This window comes from Stegostoma tigrinum, chromosome 10 (genome assembly GCF_030684315.1).
Source record: "Stegostoma tigrinum isolate sSteTig4 chromosome 10, sSteTig4.hap1, whole genome shotgun sequence".
In the NCBI taxonomy this organism is placed as follows: Eukaryota; Metazoa; Chordata; class Chondrichthyes; order Orectolobiformes; family Stegostomatidae; genus Stegostoma; species Stegostoma tigrinum.
The window spans coordinates 65,506,762-65,524,925 of record NC_081363.1 but is presented as its reverse complement, the minus strand read 5'-3'; the positions used below and the strand labels follow the sequence as shown (position 1 = coordinate 65,524,925).

The following is an 18,164-nucleotide window of genomic DNA, read 5'->3' as shown; positions in this document are numbered from 1 at the left end:
CCTTCAATATACAATTCTAATTTTCAGCTTTCTACTACTTAAACATCTTGTTCCTTCCTGACTTAAGTTCCTCCACGCCTGAACTCTATTCCATTGCAGGACAGTGCGATTATTGAGGTTGAGATCTACAAAAGTCCAAATGTCATCAAGGGAGAAGTATATTTTTTTAATGCCATTTTCATTTCATTGCCATCATTTATGCAGTGAGGAGATATCCTTTGTTCTTTGATCATGAATGTTAAGCTTATGACCTGAATCTGGGAGGCAGTGAGGAAAGTATTCATGATGACTACAGAATGTAGACATCATGACTACTACCTGGAAACTGACTGTTAAACATAATGACTTTCCTGTTCATACATAATAACTTCAGGGAGAGGCAATTCACAAAAAAGCTTTCATGTAGAGGCTGCAAAGCAAGGTGCAGACTATCTGTTGTTTGTACTTGTGGGAAGCCACCACACTGTGCAATTCATACTTTCATTTCTCAGTATGTACAACTTTAATACTGCTTGTGTAATACTAATACTCACCTAAAGGTATCTTCTTGTCAGAATGTTGCTGCAAAATGAATGCTGTCATTCTTCAAGCAATGGCAAGCTAAACTGCTCATCTAACAACCTTAACCTAAACTAAATTCTATCCACTGATTATCGTATCTTATTCAAAATAATCATGAAGGTCACCTGGATCAAACAGGAAATTCTTAAGTGCAACTTCCAAATCACTGATGTGAAGATTTTTGAGTAAGCCCTGATTACATGGAATCCAGCCTTAAATACAAATGGGGCAGATTTTGCTGTATATCAGCTTTGGGCCATGATACAGCACTTTGTTTTATAAACACTTTTTTAGCCCTTCAGTTATCACCACTGAAAAGTTACAACAGGTGATTTTAAAAAAACTCTTGCTTTAAAGGTGTAGGTTTTTAAAAAGTCTTAAAATTAGATATGGAGAAGCAGAAGAATTTGAGAAGGAAATTTTGGATGATGAGAGCAGGTGCTGAAGGCATTATCATCATTTGTTGAAGATGGGAGAGTTGCTCAAAAGGTCAGAGCCTCAGAAACTAAGAACTGGATAGTGCAGGGCTGCATGACTGGAGGAACTTACAATCAGGGAGGAGCAAGGTCTTAAAAAGTAAAAACATTGAAAACAGAGTGTCAGAGTGTAAAAACTGATCACACCTATGTGAATGGTATTGTCAAAATAAAGCCTGTAGATCATGTTGAGGAGGTAGTAAAGGAAACATATCTCAGGAACAAACAACGTGGGAACAGAAATGAGAGAGATGCTCTGGCTTGTTTGGCAAGAAAAGGGGAAAAAAATGAAAAGCCTTGGAGATGGATGAGGTGATCAACCATGTCAAATGGTGCAGAAAAGCTGCTTAAGTACCTGTATAATGTCTCACTTTGGCTAAAGCAAGTACAGTTCAGTTACAGTGACTTTAAATTAATGGGGAGATTCAAATATGTAATTAGATGAAAGACAGGCATGGATTTATGCAACACCTTTCAAAAACTGAGAGGTAAAATACAGGAACACAAGAAATAAGGTGGAAGAGCCCATTCTGCCCTCAAGTATGCTCTGCACTTTGTTAAGGTCATGGTTGATCTGTGGGAGGTGGCTGAGGAAATAGCGGAGGCTTTGGTTGTGATCTTTCAAAAGTCACTGGAGTCTGGGAAAGTCCCAGATGATTGGAAAATTGCTTGTTTAAGAAAGGATAAAGACAAAAGATGGAAAATTATAGGCTGATTAGCCTAACCTCGGTTGTTGGTAAAATTCTAGAATCCATTGTTAAGGATGAGATTTCTAAATTCTTGCAAGTGCAGGGTCGGGTTAGAACAAGTCAGCACGGATTTAGTAAGGGGAGGTCGTGCCTGACAAACCTGTTAGAATTCTTTGAAGAGGTAACAAGTAGGTTGGACAGGGAAACCCAGTGGATATTATCTATCTAGGCTTCCAAAAGGCCTTTGATGAGGTGCCTCACGGGAGGCTGCTGAGTAAGGTGAGGGCCCATGGTGTTCGAGGTGAGCTACTGGCTTGAATTGGCTGTCTGACAGAAGGCAGAAAGTTGGGATAAAAGGCTCTTTCTCGGAATGGCAACCAGTGACAAGTGGTGTCCTGCAGGGTTCAGTAATGGGGCTGCAGCTGTTCATTTTATATATTAATGATCTGGATGAAGGGACTGGGGGCATTCTGGTGAAGTTTGCCGATGATACAAAGATAGGTGGACAGGCAGGTAGTACTGCAGAAAGATTTAGACAGTTTAGGAGAGTGGTCCAGGAAATGGCTGATGAAATTCAACGTGCGCAAATGCGAGGTTTTGCACTTCGGAAAAAAGAATACAGGCATGGACTATTTTCTAAACGGTGAGAAAATTCGTAAAGCAGAAGTACAAAGGGATCAGGGAGTGTTGGTCCAGGATTCTCTAAAGGTTAACTCACAGATAGAGTCCATAATTAAGAAAGCGAATGTAATGTTGTCGTTTATCTCAACAGAGTTGGAATACAAAAGCAGTGACGTGCTTCTGAGACTTTATAAAGCTCTAGTTAGGCCCCATTTAGAATACAGTGTCCAATTTTGGGCCCCACACCTCAGGAAGGACACACTGGCACTGGAGCGTGTCCAGCAGAAATTCACACAGATGATCCCTGGAATGGTAGGTTTAACGTACGATGAACGGCTGAGGATCCTGGGCTTGTATTCATTAGAGTTTAGAAGGCTGAGGGGAGATCTAATAGAAACTTACAAGATAATGTATGGCTTAGAAAGGGTGGACGCTGGGAAGTTGTTTCCGTTAGCGGGTGGACTAGGACCCATGGGCACAGCCTTAAAATTAGAGGGGGTAAATTTAAAGCGGAAATGAGACGACATTTCTTCAGCTAGAGAGTGGTGGGCCTGTGGGATTCATTGCCACGGAGCGCGGTGGAGGCCGGGACATTAAATGTCTTCAACGCAGTGATTGATAAATTCTTGATCTCACAAGGAATCAAAGGCTATGGGGAGAGTGCAGGGAAGTGGAGTTGAAGTGCCCATCACCCTTGATTAAATGGCGGAGTGGACTCGATGGGCCGAATGGCCTTACTTCCACTCCTATGTCTTATGGTCTTATGGATATGGTGTTAGTCTGAACTCCACTTTGCTGCCTGGTCACCATATCATACGTCTCCCTCATCAATAAAACATCTAACGAATTCCACCTTGAATATATTCAATGATTGTGTCAACAGAAATTCTGGGGAGGAAAGCTGCACAGACGCCACCAGCAGAGGGTGGTGACGATGCTGATTCGCGGTTGGGGTGCAGATTTGCACCAGTACAGTCAACACCAGCGGAAGGAGGACCTCAGCAAGACACTCTCTGAGTCTGAGTGAAGACGAACATCCAGCAGAGAGTGGCGCAAACACTGACAGGCTGTTAGGGTGAAGATTTACATCGTCACAGTCACCACTATCAAACAGGGGCTTGACGATTAAGTGTTGTCAAGGACAACAATAAGGGGAATAGACAGCCATTTCTGTGGCTGCAAATGAGGCTGTAGGATAGTATGATGTCCCTCTGGTACTAGTCTCAAGGACAGGCAGTGGTTATGGTACATGTTGGTGTGCACAACATAGGTTTAAAATAAAAAGGATGAGGTCCTAAAGGCAAAATATACATGGGCCTAGGAAGAAAGTTAAGAAATTACACCTCAAAAGGTAGTGATCTCAGCGCCAGGTGCTAGTCATAACAGAAATGACAGAATATATCAGATGAATATGTGGCTGCAAAGATGGTGCCAAAAGGAGGGTTTCAGGTTCATGTGATAAGGGAATATTGGTGATCTTGGTGATTTCAAATCAAATTAGCCACAATGCCACAGAGGAATTCCTGGAGTGTATATGGGATTCTTGACCAATATGTGGTGGAACCAACTAGAGAGAGGGCCACCTCAGACTGGGTGCTGTGTAATGAGAAGGGAATCATTGCCAATCTAGCTGTGTCTGACCCCTTGAGGGACAGCAACCATAACATGATAGGATTTTTTTTATTAAGATGGAGAGTGAGGTTGGTGATTTGGACACTAGGGTGCTGAACCTGAATAAATGAAACTATGAGGATACGGTGCATGAGTTGGCCTTGATAGATTGGGGAGAGTTACCTCAAGGGATGACAGCGGACAGACAATGATAAACATTCAATCAACGCATGGGGGAACTGCAAACTGTTTTTTCCTGTTTGTCACAAAACCAAAAATGGATAAAAGGGCCAATTCATGGCTTACAAAGGGAAGAAAAGAGGTAGTATCTGATCCAAGGAAGAAGCATACAGGTTGGCCAAGAAAAATAATAAATCTATGGATTAGGAGCAGTTTAGAATTCAGCAAAGAAGGATCAAGGGATTGATTAAGAAGAGGAAAATAGAGTATGAAAGTAAGCTTGTAGTGAACATAAACAGTGACACTAAGAGTTTCCATAGGTATGTGAGGAGAAAGAGATTGGTAAAGACAAACGTAGGTCCCCTACAGGCAGAAACGGGGGAGTGTACAAAAGGGGACAAAGAAATTGCTGAGGAACCGAATACATGTTTTGGTTCAGTCTTGACAAAAGAGGACACAAATCAGATATCACAATTATTGAAGGACACAAGATTTGTGTGAGCGGGAAGAACTCAGAGAGATCAATATTAGTGGAGAAATGTTGCTGGGAAAGTTGTTGAGATTGAAGGCTGATAAATACCTAGGGTATGATAATCTACAACCCAGAGTACTTAAGGAAGTAGCTCAAGAAATAGCGGACGCATTGTGGTCATCTTCCAGGATACTATAGACTCTGGTATGGTCCCTGCAGATTGTAGTGTGGCTAAAGTCACTCCAATATTCAAAAAGGGAGGGAAAGAGAAAACAGGGAATTACAAGACTGGTGAGCCTGACATCAGTAATGGGAAACTTCTCAAATCCATTGTCAAGGATTTTACAGCAGAGCACTTAGAAAACAGTGACAGGATCAGACAGAGTCTGCATGGATTTATGAAGGGGAAATCATGCTTGATGAATCTGTTGGAATTCTATGAAGATGTAATTAGTAGAGTTGACAAGGGAGAACCAGTCGATGTTTATTTGGACTTTCAGAAAGCATTTGACAAATGCCCATTTACGAGATTTATTTGCAAGATTAAAGCACATGGGATTAGAGGAAGTCTACTGAGATGGACAGGAAACTGGTTGGCAGAGAGGAAACAGACAGTAGGAATTAATGGGTCATTTTCAAATTGGCAGGCAGAAGGAGTGGAGTACAATGAATTTTTACAGTGTTGACTCTTATGGCACCATCTTAGGTACAAGTATCTGGGTACAAATCTTAGATACAAAAAAAGGAATAAAAGAAAAGTAGTCACATTACCTTACAGCATTCAAAGAATAAGTCAGAAATAAACATAGTTAAAGGATTGACATTGAAATCGGATTTAAAAAAATTCAAATAAACATTACACTGCAGCAGCTCAGTGCAGGGGCTTCCACACATGGTCTGACTCAAACCCTGTCCAACAACCGTCCTTGTTCACTGTGTCCTTGTACAGCTTGGAGATTGGACATGGTATTTAATTTAGTCGGCTTGGGCAATCTTATAAACCAAATGATGTTAATAGAATGTGTGGTAAATGGTACATTAATACAGTAGCTAAAATGAAGTCATCTATACAGGTAATGTTTTGTTGTGAAAAATAAAATGGATTGGAATTGTGACAGAATCCAGGTGGCTATATCATAGTGTAATGCAATAGAACATTACTGATTTGTGACCTGAACTTAGTCATTAAATTGGCTAAATCTTATTAGCTTAATTTAAGTCAATTTTTTAGAAAGAATTCTTTCATGAGATGTGGGTACCATGGACAATCATTGCTAATTGCCCTTTGAGGACAGTTTAGAGTCAACTGCAGTGAGAGAGTCTGGATCAGATAAGGATGAATTGTTTGCTTCTGCAAAGGGCATCAATGAATCAGACTGGGTTTTAATGACAATTGATGGTGGTTACACTGGGACTAACTTTGATTCCAGGCTTTTTTGATTCATTCATCGAGTATATTAATTGAATTTAAAGTCCAGCTTTCATAGTGTGATTAGAACCCATTCCATATAGCATAAGTCTGGATTTCTGAATTCCTAGTCCATAACATTCACATAACATCACTCGTCTTACCTGACTGGCAATCAATTATGAATTCATAGATATAAGAATCAAATTTAAAATTTTGATGAGGTCAGAAACATTTACACACCAAAATTCAAAATATAATAGTTGTTATTTTGTTTAAACGTCATTGGGAAAGATTTCAATTTTGCATTGTAAAATGTTAATAATATGAAATGTGTAAATTTTAATAATATGAAATATCTGTAATGTTGCACCGTGCAGCTCACAAGTAGAATTTTCTCAATGATTTTAATATTATTTAAAGGCCTTCTTTATCATTTAGCTTCTATCATATAGTGATCATATGGAGACAACAAATTTTCTTTAATGACTTACTATTTGGATGCTGAAATATTTTCTCCTGAGTTTACAGGTACTTCAGTTAGGTTTACTATAATTCAAGTGATAAAATATCACATTTTTAAATTCAGTAGATAAAACGTAAAAGTAAAATAACTTATTTTGTGTTAATAAAACAGCAAACAGCAAAATGTCATAATTTTCACATTTCTGTTGTTATATAGAAACATAAAGAAATGTCTGACATTTACAAAGGTTTATTTACTGTCTCTGCATCACTTGGGTGCATGCTGCTCTTGATCTTAAGTTGAATTTTGCACCACAAACATACAAACTGAGGTTAAGGGAAAGGCTACAAAAGCAACATTGACAATTATGAAGGTAATAAATTATTTTAGTTGGTTCATAAAGTGTATGCATGCAAAAAACTTTGAACTTCGAGACTTATTCTCATGATACTCTTTTTTTTGGCCCTTGAACTCAAAAGTGTAAATTAATGCTCATTTAAGGTTAAGTGTTCACATTTTTGTTTACTAAAAACCAAATTAGTAATATTTACTTGCTTTGTTCACTGTCCTTTAGAAAATAATTGGAAAAATGTAACTCATCATTAACATCTAATGCATTTATTGATGGTTAATAAAATTTTTTTTCTTTTGGTGAATAATCTAGGTGTCACATTACGCATGCAACATGTAAAATACACATTTTTCTTTGAAGAACAATTTTTAAAATTCATTTTGCTGCGGTCAGTTTTTGCTCTGAAATTTCTACAGTACGTGTTAGATAGCACTCATTTAATTCACAGTTAGATAGCACTATAATCTAAAGCTTTCATTCACACAAAATCTAATTTGCCCCCAACTAAATATATCATGATCCAATCAGCAACTTACCTTCAGTAAAACTAAATTACAAATACCTGAAATATTTACAAAAGATAATCATTTTCTTGAGAAGATCAAGATACCATACAATAATAATATTATTGGCATGATTTATGAAAAAAATACATCTAATAGCTTATAGTTAATTTCACTAAATTAAATCAAACATTTAGAATTAATTCAAAATGTTCCATAATGACAGTCAACAAAACTGTAAATTAATCAATGATGGGCTGTTTAAAACTTTTAGCTGTGAATGGCTTTAAATTAAACCATACAAAATTTGCTAGAGTAATATAATCTCTGTGAAAATTACCGTTACCAAACAAGAGCGATTTGAAATGAGAAGTAAGAAGGTCAATGCTGAACCATTTTGACAATTCCAAGTGGTCAATGATTATAACATACGACATTAGAAACCTTAACCTACCCACATATGAGTGATAAATGAGGCATTTTGTGCCATTACATTCCCATAAATCACTTCAGTCAACTGCTGACGGCTTTTATCAGATATAACCTTTTCAAGCTTCTATTTGACTGCTAACATTTTCAACTTTGACACATGTGCAGTTTACAAATTCCGCAGCTGATTAACTCTAGACAGCAAGTGACTGCTCCAAGGTGGTTAGAACTTCATATTCCCAAACAACTCTAAACAGATATAAATACAACAGTCCTGCCAAACCCCTCACTATAAATTCCTATCTGCAGTCTTTAAAATCATTCAACAAATTTACTTTTTGCAATACATAATAGCAGCCAGTCTTCATAATGTTCAATATGCTGTGGAGATCTTGATCTGAGTCATGTGTATACTGCAAGTCTAGTACTTCAGATGGCATTAGTTTTGATAAGGGCTAACTAGACATCAAAACTTAGTAACGAAACCTGAGCTGACATACAGACAAAAGATGTAGGAAGGTCAGTGCAGACCCTATTGCAACTGATAACCTCTTTATGTTAGAAACCGCATATTCAAACATTGGTGCATATGAAACATCTCCCTATAGCATTAGTTCTCAGATCTCTTTCCCTTGACATTTTTTGACATGCAACCCATAAGGAATTCACAAATTCTTTATTTGAATAAAAATGCAACATATCAAAGGAGTTGCAGAGTAATAATTTGACAATTGAGATGTAAATACTGAGATCTGAAACATTTGTTCCTGGCTAAAGATAAGGACTCAAATAATCACAGGCCAGAGAAGATAATCAAATGGTCACTAGATGCAATAGTATGCGCTGTTTAACAGAATGGAAAGAACAATAGCAATGAACAATCTCTCGTGAAAATCCATGGTATGTCTACTAATACACTTAAGATTTAGCTGCATGTGAAGGCAACTTTTATACAACTCTGATAGTTACTAAGATAGATAACTCAATTAACAGAACATGTTTCAAAATATTTGGATGTGAAAAAGGAAATGAAATAAGATTGATGGCAGAGAAAGTTCACTGATTCCCCTGCCATAATATTCATGCGATGGACCCGACAGCATTTTTGTGCTGTCTTCACAAGCAAAGCTTCATTACCCATCACTCCACCGATTTCTTTTATTATGAGGTTACCAGTTTGCCAAACTATTGTTTCAATGATGAATGCTAGTAGGCAACTGTGCTGTAGCATTAAGAAAATGAAGTGTTTTTTTTCCACACTCAGCAAACATCACCATTACTATTTTACAGTTATTTGATGATTAAATCAACCAATTAACTATATAAAGGACGGTGATGAAATATGTTGGGTTTCCAGATTGGGCAGATATACAAGGAAAATGGTGTTTCATTTTATCCCGTTCTAATGTTGCTAGTTTTATTTGACTCATTAACCTGGTATTTCTGTTTTGCAGGTAGTTACATTTATATTTGATGCCACCAAAACATTCTCATATTCCTTTATCGTGCAGCTTTGGAAAATCCAGCAAAACATTAGCCGTATAAACTGTTTCTGCAGCTCTCCATATGACACAATGACAAATACTTTTAAATTTTATATTTCACACTGTGATAGAAGGATGAGAATTATTTTGGAAATTATAGTGACAATATAATGACTGATGAAGTAGTGTTAAGACTCTTTTCTAAGTGTGCCTAACAGAATAGCTAATTTACATTGCAGTATTACAGTGAGGGGGTTAAAGCATTTTTATGTACTTATAAAATTTAAAAAAAACATAATTTTAATCACAAATTTCAGCTAATGGTGTGATGTATCAGCAGATTTTAAGCTAGTAGAGATTTTGGGCGGGAGTGAAAATAATGGCTTCAGTATTTCAAAAATATAGTTGAAGAAATTTCCACTCATCTAAATATTGGATAATGGAGAAAGTGATGACAAATCAGAAGAGTGGAGAGGAGGTGAGGTGGTGAGGTACGCCTGGGTGTCACCATCGTACAATGGAATTGAAGTGATGCTTTCAGATTATGTTGCTGACAGGCAACATGTAGATAAGAAATAGGAGGGGGACCAAGGAGGTCTCCACAGATAATGGTTCTAGAGTGAGGCCAGAAGCCAATTTAGCTGGTTTGCTGGTTGTAACTGAATGGTTCAGACACCCATGTCAAAAGTTTGAAGAAAAGTAATTTAACATGGTTACAGTTACACAGTGTCATTGATAATGATGTGGGCTTTGATTAGGGCTGTTCCAGTGCTTTGTAAAATAACAACAGGTTGTCTGGTAGGGCCCTAGCCAGAAATAGTGAGAAAATTGGTTACAGATTTGGAAATTACATCATTTTCAAGAACTGTGGAAAGGAAAGAAACTGAGGAAAGGCAGGAATTGGGGTAGGTCAGAATGCAATAATAATAATAAATTACCAAAATAAGGGAGTAATTGGCCTGGATGACAAATGGTGCTCATGTGACCATGATAAAGATAAAGAAGACTGCAGCATGGTTCCATAGCTTATTGTTTGCAATGTAATAAGTTTGTGGGCTCAAGGTTTCATATTATAAATAATTAGTTAGAGTGGTTACCCGAAACGTTACATGATATTGTAAACATCTTATGTTCTCGGAATACTTAAGCACAGTTAACCCTTAGGGCTATAAGTATTAGAGCAAAATAATTTTAATTCAATCAGGAGAAAAGGATTATGTCATCTTTTACTTCCAGAACTTAACCTAACATCATGTCTGTATGAAATGATGCAGTGTAGCAAGCCCCAAGGAGCAGTCTTTTACTGTTCCTGAAGAAATGTGATTTCAACAATAAAGAATGCATTCAAAATGTCAGATGTAAATGTCAATTAAAAATTACATATAGGTCTGAATCGCAAGGTCTGGAGGTTGACATTCTTTGACATAGCAGAGTGTCTGTGACCAGGCCTTTGGCAAACTCAACAGGATCTATGCTGTCAGCTCATATAGTACAGAAACTCAGACGCTTGTCTAATCTGAATGAAAAATAACATGAGAATTGGAGCTGACGCCTTGCAGTAATGCTGATGGACGCTGAAGGCGTTTTCTGTACCACATGACAGCTGCTTCTAAACATGACTGCATACAAACAGTGAGACCACAGCCGAGTGCTAGCAGAGTGGGAAATAAATAAGACCAAATAGACTAAATTCATAATGTAATTAATGTTGTCAATATGATGTTACAAAGAGTAGAAATCACACATTTTTTGGAGAGATAAGTGTGTGTGTCTGTTTAAACAAGTGCAACATATGCTACAACTTGTGTGTACATCTAACAATATTATAGTCATATATTCGTATATTTCACAGGGTCAGAGATAAAATAACATAAAGGTACTCTGATCTCAGAATTGAACATTCAGCACAACTCATTATTTCTTAAAGTTAACTACCATTACCATTATGTTAATTATTCCAGTTTGGCATCTGATAAGGAAAGAGTTTCTAAATTAGATAATAGCTGTCAATATTCTAATTAGTAAACTTCTTTTTGACCTACACCGTCTACTGCACAACTCCTCCCACAAACTTATTTTAAGAATATATGACCACTTGATACCTGGCACCCCCTTTAGTTCAGAATAACACGATGCACTTCCCTTCCTGTGCTTCAAACCCTCCCAAGAGGCTACAAAAAAACATATATAAAATCTGTCTCTGACTTACAATGGGTGGGCCTTGGAAATATGGTTTATTCCCATGCTTTTGACTCCTAGAAACTGGGCATAAAGAAAGAAACTGGAGGCAAAGCTTATGCAGAAATTAATACTATAATGACAAATAATAGGAATAACCTTATGGTGTCGGAATGTTTATCACATCATCCAACTACTTCCTGCTGTATGATTGCAAGCAACAGAAACATTCTTAAGAAAAGACATCTTTGAAATGCGTGTCTACACGTTTTCTAGTGCTGACTGAACATTTATCATGCATTCACCAATTCCGATTGAAAAATTAATAGTACTGTGATTGGTTTTTTCACCCTGCCTGCCAATAATGCAGCCTTGGACTGACCTACAGTCCCATGATGCTGTTCTAAGGTCAGACACTGCCAGCATTACACCAGTGTGTCAAAATATGTCAACAAACCATCCGCACTACAAGAAGAAGAATGACCTTTTATTTCTTCATGTATGGAGTGCCGATAAAGCCAACAGAGGCTGGGTATGCATGAGCAGTTTTTCAAGCAGCTTGACACTCATAACCTTCCCAAGTGTATTTGCCAAACCACAAACGTACAAAACTGCTACTCCAACTTTTCATAAAGTTACCACATCCTCATTGACGTGCAATATTCCAAAACATTTTCAGTTCAGTATCTTTAGATCTGAACAAACCTAATATAAAATCAGAGGTTACCTTAATCAAGTTGTCTCCATATCCACATTTCTAACCATACTGTGCACTTGTGAAGCAAGTTCCCATCTTCAGAGGTGTCACTTTTTACATTTGCGCAAAATATGATTCATGACTCAGACATTGTTAATTATAAGATAAATGTACAGTAATTATTCCCATAAAATTATAGGTGGAATGACATTTTTGCTTTAGTGCCGAAATAATTTCACTGCAATCTTAATACCAAACTGAAGAAATTTTTTCACAGTTCTTGAGAACAGCTAAAAAGGCACAACTTCTTTAAAAGGAAAGACAACACTGAATATTAACCCTTAAAGAAAAACAATGTCCTTTTTTCAAAAAAAAGAGAAATGGTCTTATAAAGTCTCAGGAAATGACTTCCATGTGACCTACAGAAAAGTGTTGTCTTCACTGGAACTGACAATATCTAAAGGGGTTTCAGCACAGAACTAAAGTTTAGTTAATTTTAGAAACTGTATTATTATTCAAGAGTCAGAATCTATGTAGCAATATGTAATATACTATGTAATTCATCAAACAACAACCTGATAGCCAAATCCTCAAACAGCAACAAAAATAAGCAGGAACAATTTATTGAACAGCAACACCAAAAATGCAGGAGTTTTATGTAGACTTGTTTTTGACATTACAGTGGAACTAACATAAATATGTTGTTTTAAGAGAACATTACTTTTAAGCAAAATGATACAGGCCATAACAAAAGCTATCAGTATATAACATTGACATCTAGCTTAAGCAATATCCTTCACATAGGAAACTCTTTGACCAGAGAGAATGGTAGAATGATGACTTGTTTAACATTAAAAGTAGTAAACTAAAAATCAAAACAAGATTTGTCCCGAAATTCAATCATTTTTTTTCTGGCAAGAAGGACTATTATTTTTCCAGTTAGCATGACAAGTTGTCAGTTACTAATATATAATGCTCATATCAATCAGTATCAGAATTTGGAAGACATATCAGGGAATCTGAGTGAGCAGCACGGGTGGGATAGCAGGGAAAGAGATGAAGCGAAGAACACAAGGATCACAGTAGAGAAGGTATTATTTTAACAAATTATGCTCTACTTCTCAATGAATCATTTAAAAAAACAATTAATATTTATATATACTTGAACCACTACCTTCCACTTAAAATAATCCAAAAACACTAGTGGAACAATAATTATGAACAAGCAAGTTCGATGTAAAGATGACACAGAAATACCAAATAAAAACATAATAACATGTTTTACCAGGTAATTGTTTAACATGCATAATCATAATGCTGGCAAATGGAACTAGATTAATTTAGAATATCTAGGTGGCATGGACAAGTTGGACTGAAGGGTCTGTTTCCGTGCGGTACATCTCTATGACTCTATGTCTCTAAGTTAAGTCATGCAACATCTCTCATAATCCATAATGTTCAAAAATAACAATGATCCTTATTCATCAAATAGGTAATTTGCCAAATATCATGAACAAAGCCTTTTGTAAAGTTGCTTCAGATTTTTGTTCCTGAATTTCACCAGCCAGAATGCTTTTCCATCTCTCTTTCCCACCCCATAAGATGGTCACCTTTCACTGTTTTTTGGTCATGTGTGCTGCAGAAATTTAAGCAAAAAGGCGGATCATAGACAAAAAAATGTTGGGATGAGAAGCCATCTGGTTCATTTCACTTAGGGTCGCAGTTAAGATCAAGCTAGACCATTTTTCCAAATACCATGCTGTCTTTGTCCTTCCTTGTACTGTGAATCAAAAATGTGACTGCTTTCTTTTTCAGCACTTTATCAAGTTTGTGTTGACTGTGATGAACAGTAATCTGTTAGTAGTGGCATGTAGGTCACCTACTTGCAGAGTGAAAAAAAGGTACTCTGGCATTCTTCTGAATCCAATCAAATCTGAGCCTTTCTTTAATAATTCTTGCAGAAATATTTGAATAATGTAAGCCTGAGATCCAATGTAAAACCTTTGTGATAAATGTAAATTGGTCATAGCTTTCTTCTCTCTTGATATAAATTTGGAAACTAGGGATTTATAAAATATTTGAATTAAACTTTAAAGCAGGTTTCAATGAAGTTAAAGATTTGAGCCTTCAAAATTATAATTAACACAGAACCATTAAAAGAAAAGGGGGACTTATTTCACAATCCAAAAAGTAATCCATATATAAAGTCATAGAGCTCAGGTTGAAAAATTCTTGAAAATAACAAGAACTGAAAGACAGTATTATTTATTCATTGTCACTCATAGCATACAAATAAAACAAAACATTTCTTAGATTTTCTTCTATACATATGTTTGCTTTTGATGCAGCAATTACATTCCTTGATGATATCATATTAACAAAAGACACACCAAAATTTTACATAACAGAGTATAGTACCTGTTCCAATAGCTCCAGAATTGATCCTGCAAGTAGCACTGGTGGCTGTATTCATCTCCAAACGACGCCTTGCTTTCAATCCAATGAATCACATGACCTTCAACGGCTAGAAAAAGAAACCTCAACTTTCAGCTTAATTCATCTATTAAGTGTCTTTCTAACATTCTTAGTAAATTACACAATATTAGATATTGTTAGATAAGCTAATAGTTCTGAAAGAGTGACCACCGAAGACTGCATTATGCTCCACCAAATTTGATGGAAGTCACGCAGTTTTGGATGAGGAAATTAGAGCTCTGAATCCTGAAGGAGACAGATCTGTCATCTATGACTTCCAACAGTCATTGTAATAATAGCTGAACAGTTCATGTAACTTGCACCTAATTACTATCGTGCAGTAAATCAAATCTTAAGAAAAGAGCACTTCTTGTTCAGATTCACTCATGGTTATTCCTTCACCAATGTAAATCAAATTGGCACTTATACCCGAAAAGGAGAGGGGAATGGTGGCAGCATCCTTCTGCCATAAAAAGCACAGCTCTTACTGGAGAAATCCACTTGCTTTGTAAAATTTACAGTAACCAGTTCTCCATTCCTTGTTCTTTGCAAAGTACTCCTATTACAGGTTCTTCTGCAAATTTTGAGTTCCTCCGAGGAAGGTATTCATTCATCTATTCCTTTGGATTATAGAAACAAGTCTAAAATATCTCCATGAAGAAAAACTAACATGATTTTTCACCACTGTAGATTAACAAACAAGTTATTCATTCAAAGTTAAACATCAAATTTATATAAACTAAACTAGCATTACTGTATTACTATAAGAACACAATGAGTTACCCTACCTATGACTGTTGCTCTGTTCACACATTTAATGTATCATTTAACTTAATAAATGGACTCTAACATATAATTCCCACCAAAGGTTCTATACCAACAGTACTTGTTAGCTGAAAGTGATCAAGCAAAAATCCAAAAGACTTCACAATGTTCACAGCCTATTTTGTCAGTTTTCACACTGAAGGAATGAAATATGGTAATATAAAAGCATAATATTGTGGATGCTGGTGATCTGAAATATGAACAAAGTGCTGGAAAAACTCAGCAGGTCTGGCAGCAATTGTGGATATAGAGTTAGTGTTTCGAATCCAATGACTTCTTCAGAACTGAGGAATCTGTGGAAAAAGTGAAAAAAAACAAAGAACCATGGCTGCTGGAAATCTGAAACATAGAAATTGCTGGAGAAACTCAGCAGGTCTAGCAACATCTACGGAGAGAAAACAGAATTGACATTTTGGTTCCAGTGACTCTTCTTCAGAACTAACTGTAGCTAGGAAAAGTCGGGTATCTCTGTTGAAGATGGGATGGGGCAGGTGTGTGGGGAGAATGAATGATCGGTAGAGATGGAGCCGAGTGAGAGTACAACAGTTAGGCAGAAAAAGGAATGGCAAGAGAAAACGTCCTGGGTTTTAGGTTATTGAAAAGGGAAGAAGATAAAGTTGAACAGAGGGCAGATAAGGGAAAGACTGTATTAAAAAGAGACAAAGGGAACATGAATGTTTCACTTGAAGGCAAAACACAGATCCACAGAGTAGGTGAAAATAACAGGAGAAAAATGATCTGACTGTTTAGCAAAATGGAGGGCGGAGTTCATAATTTAAAAGTGTTGAACTCAATGTTGAGTCCAAAATGCTGTAAAGTGTCTAAATAGAACATCAGGTGCTGTTCCTCCAGCTTCACTGGATCTGACCTGGAAATATCAGCATTAGAGCAGAATGGTGTTATGGCGAGTGACTAGAAGGGCAGGGTTGTTCTTGCAGACAGTGTGGAGTTTTTCTGTAGTCACCTAGTCTGCATTTGGCCTCCCCAATATACAGGAGGCTGTACTGTGAATGTCGCATGCACAGACTAGCTTGAAAACGTTTAAATAAATCATTATTTCATCTGGAACGAGCAATTGGGGCCTTGGACATGAGGAGATAAAAAGTCAAGTGTTGCACCTTCTGTGACAAAACGCAATAACTGCCTCCCTCTCACATTAACTGAAGAATTATTTGTAATTTGAACATACGTTATTCATCTCAATCTATACCTATCCTCAATCTCCAATGCTTATTCACAGCTTGTCAGCTTTTTTTCTTAAGGTTTTAAGTTGATACTGCATCAACTGCTTTTGCTGCACAGTTACTCGAGATAAAAACATTCATCACTCTGTGAAGAGAAGTTTCTTTGGATCTCACTTCAGGATTTTAATTTTAAACATATAAGTTAAGTCAAATAAGTTTGTTTACATTGACATTGGTACCTTAAAGATTTGAATGTCTCTCGCGATCTTCTTTCCTACAATAAACAAGACCAGGGAGCTCTTGTGGTGCAGTCACAGTATTTTTTGGGCTGAGAAACCCAGGTTCAAGCCTCACCTGCTCTAGAGGTGCACAATTATATTTCTGAACAGGTTCATCAGAGAATATCCAAACAAGAGATTAGATGTGGAAGTTTCCTATCACAATTTAGAGGTCCAAGTTCTCAAATTACTCCATTGTTGTTACTATTTTAGACATATGTTTCAAATACTACAGCATTGCACAGACAGAAAGTGAAAGTGAAAATGCCTTACTTTTACACAGCTATTTAGGCTGGTCTCACATTCTATTTTGACAATTCTCCTCTTTGATGGCTTTCAATTACTCACTTCATCTTTGTACCTGATACTTTTGCTCAAGGTCTCAGAATAGGACGGCACAGTGGCTCAGTAGTTAGCACTGCAGCCTCACAGCGCCAGGGACCCAGGTTTGATCCCCGCCTCAAGCAACTGTCTGTGCGGAGTTTGCACATTCTCCCCGTGTCTGCGTGGATTTCCTCCGGGTGCTCTGGTTTCCTCTCAGTCCAAAGATGTGCAGGCTACGTGGGTTGGCCATGCCAAATTGCCCGTAGTGTTCAGGGGTATGAGGGTTATAGGGGGATGGGTCTGGGTGGGATGCTCCAAGGCGGTGTGGACTTGTTGGGCCGAAGGGCCTGTTTCCACACTGTAGGGAATCTAATTAGCCTTTTCCTGTCTATTGAACTCCTTCTCAAATTCATGAGACTTCAAAAATCACAGAAATATGGGAGTTAAATTAGATTTGGTATTGAATATATTACCATTTTCTGAAGAAGGGTCCCAACTCGAAACGTCAGCATTCCTGCTCCTCTGATGCTGCCTGACCTGCTGTGTTCCTCCAGCTCCACATTGTGTTATCTCTGACTCAAGCAGCTGCAGCTCTTACTATCTCTGAGAGAGTTGGTATTATTGCCTTTTAAGGTTTTCCATGTCCTCTCTCAGGCTACGTTTCAGGTAATTATAGTACAAAATATGTAAGAATATTAAATACTATCAAGGCAAACTTCCATTAATTAAAAAAGCACATTTTTGCTCCCAACACTTAAGTCAGGAAACTTCCTGGCTCACCTTATCAAAGTGCTCTGAACAGCATGATTTTCATTCTGGGGAGTGGATGAGGTATTGGGCTTGCTTTTCAGAATACAAATCGGAGGCAGCAACAGGGCTTGTTAAGTGCCAAAGCTGTTGTTAAAAGGCTCACTTTGGTTCTTTGGAATTTTATTCCTCATATGGGAGAGA

At 37.2% G+C, this 18,164-nt stretch overlaps 1 protein-coding gene across 3 annotated transcripts in view; it reads right to left on the bottom strand.

Moving 5' to 3' along the window:
* cdin1 (CDAN1 interacting nuclease 1) overlaps positions 1 to 18,164 on the bottom strand; it is a 149,371-nt gene that overhangs the window by 28,696 nt on the left and 102,511 nt on the right. For all 3 annotated transcript variants that reach the window (XM_048537501.2, XM_048537502.1, XM_059649209.1), the window contains one exon: positions 14,546 to 14,651. In XM_048537501.2, coding sequence (XP_048393458.1) covers positions 14,546 to 14,651 — 106 coding nt within the window. The remainder of the gene's footprint in view (positions 1 to 14,545; positions 14,652 to 18,164) is intronic.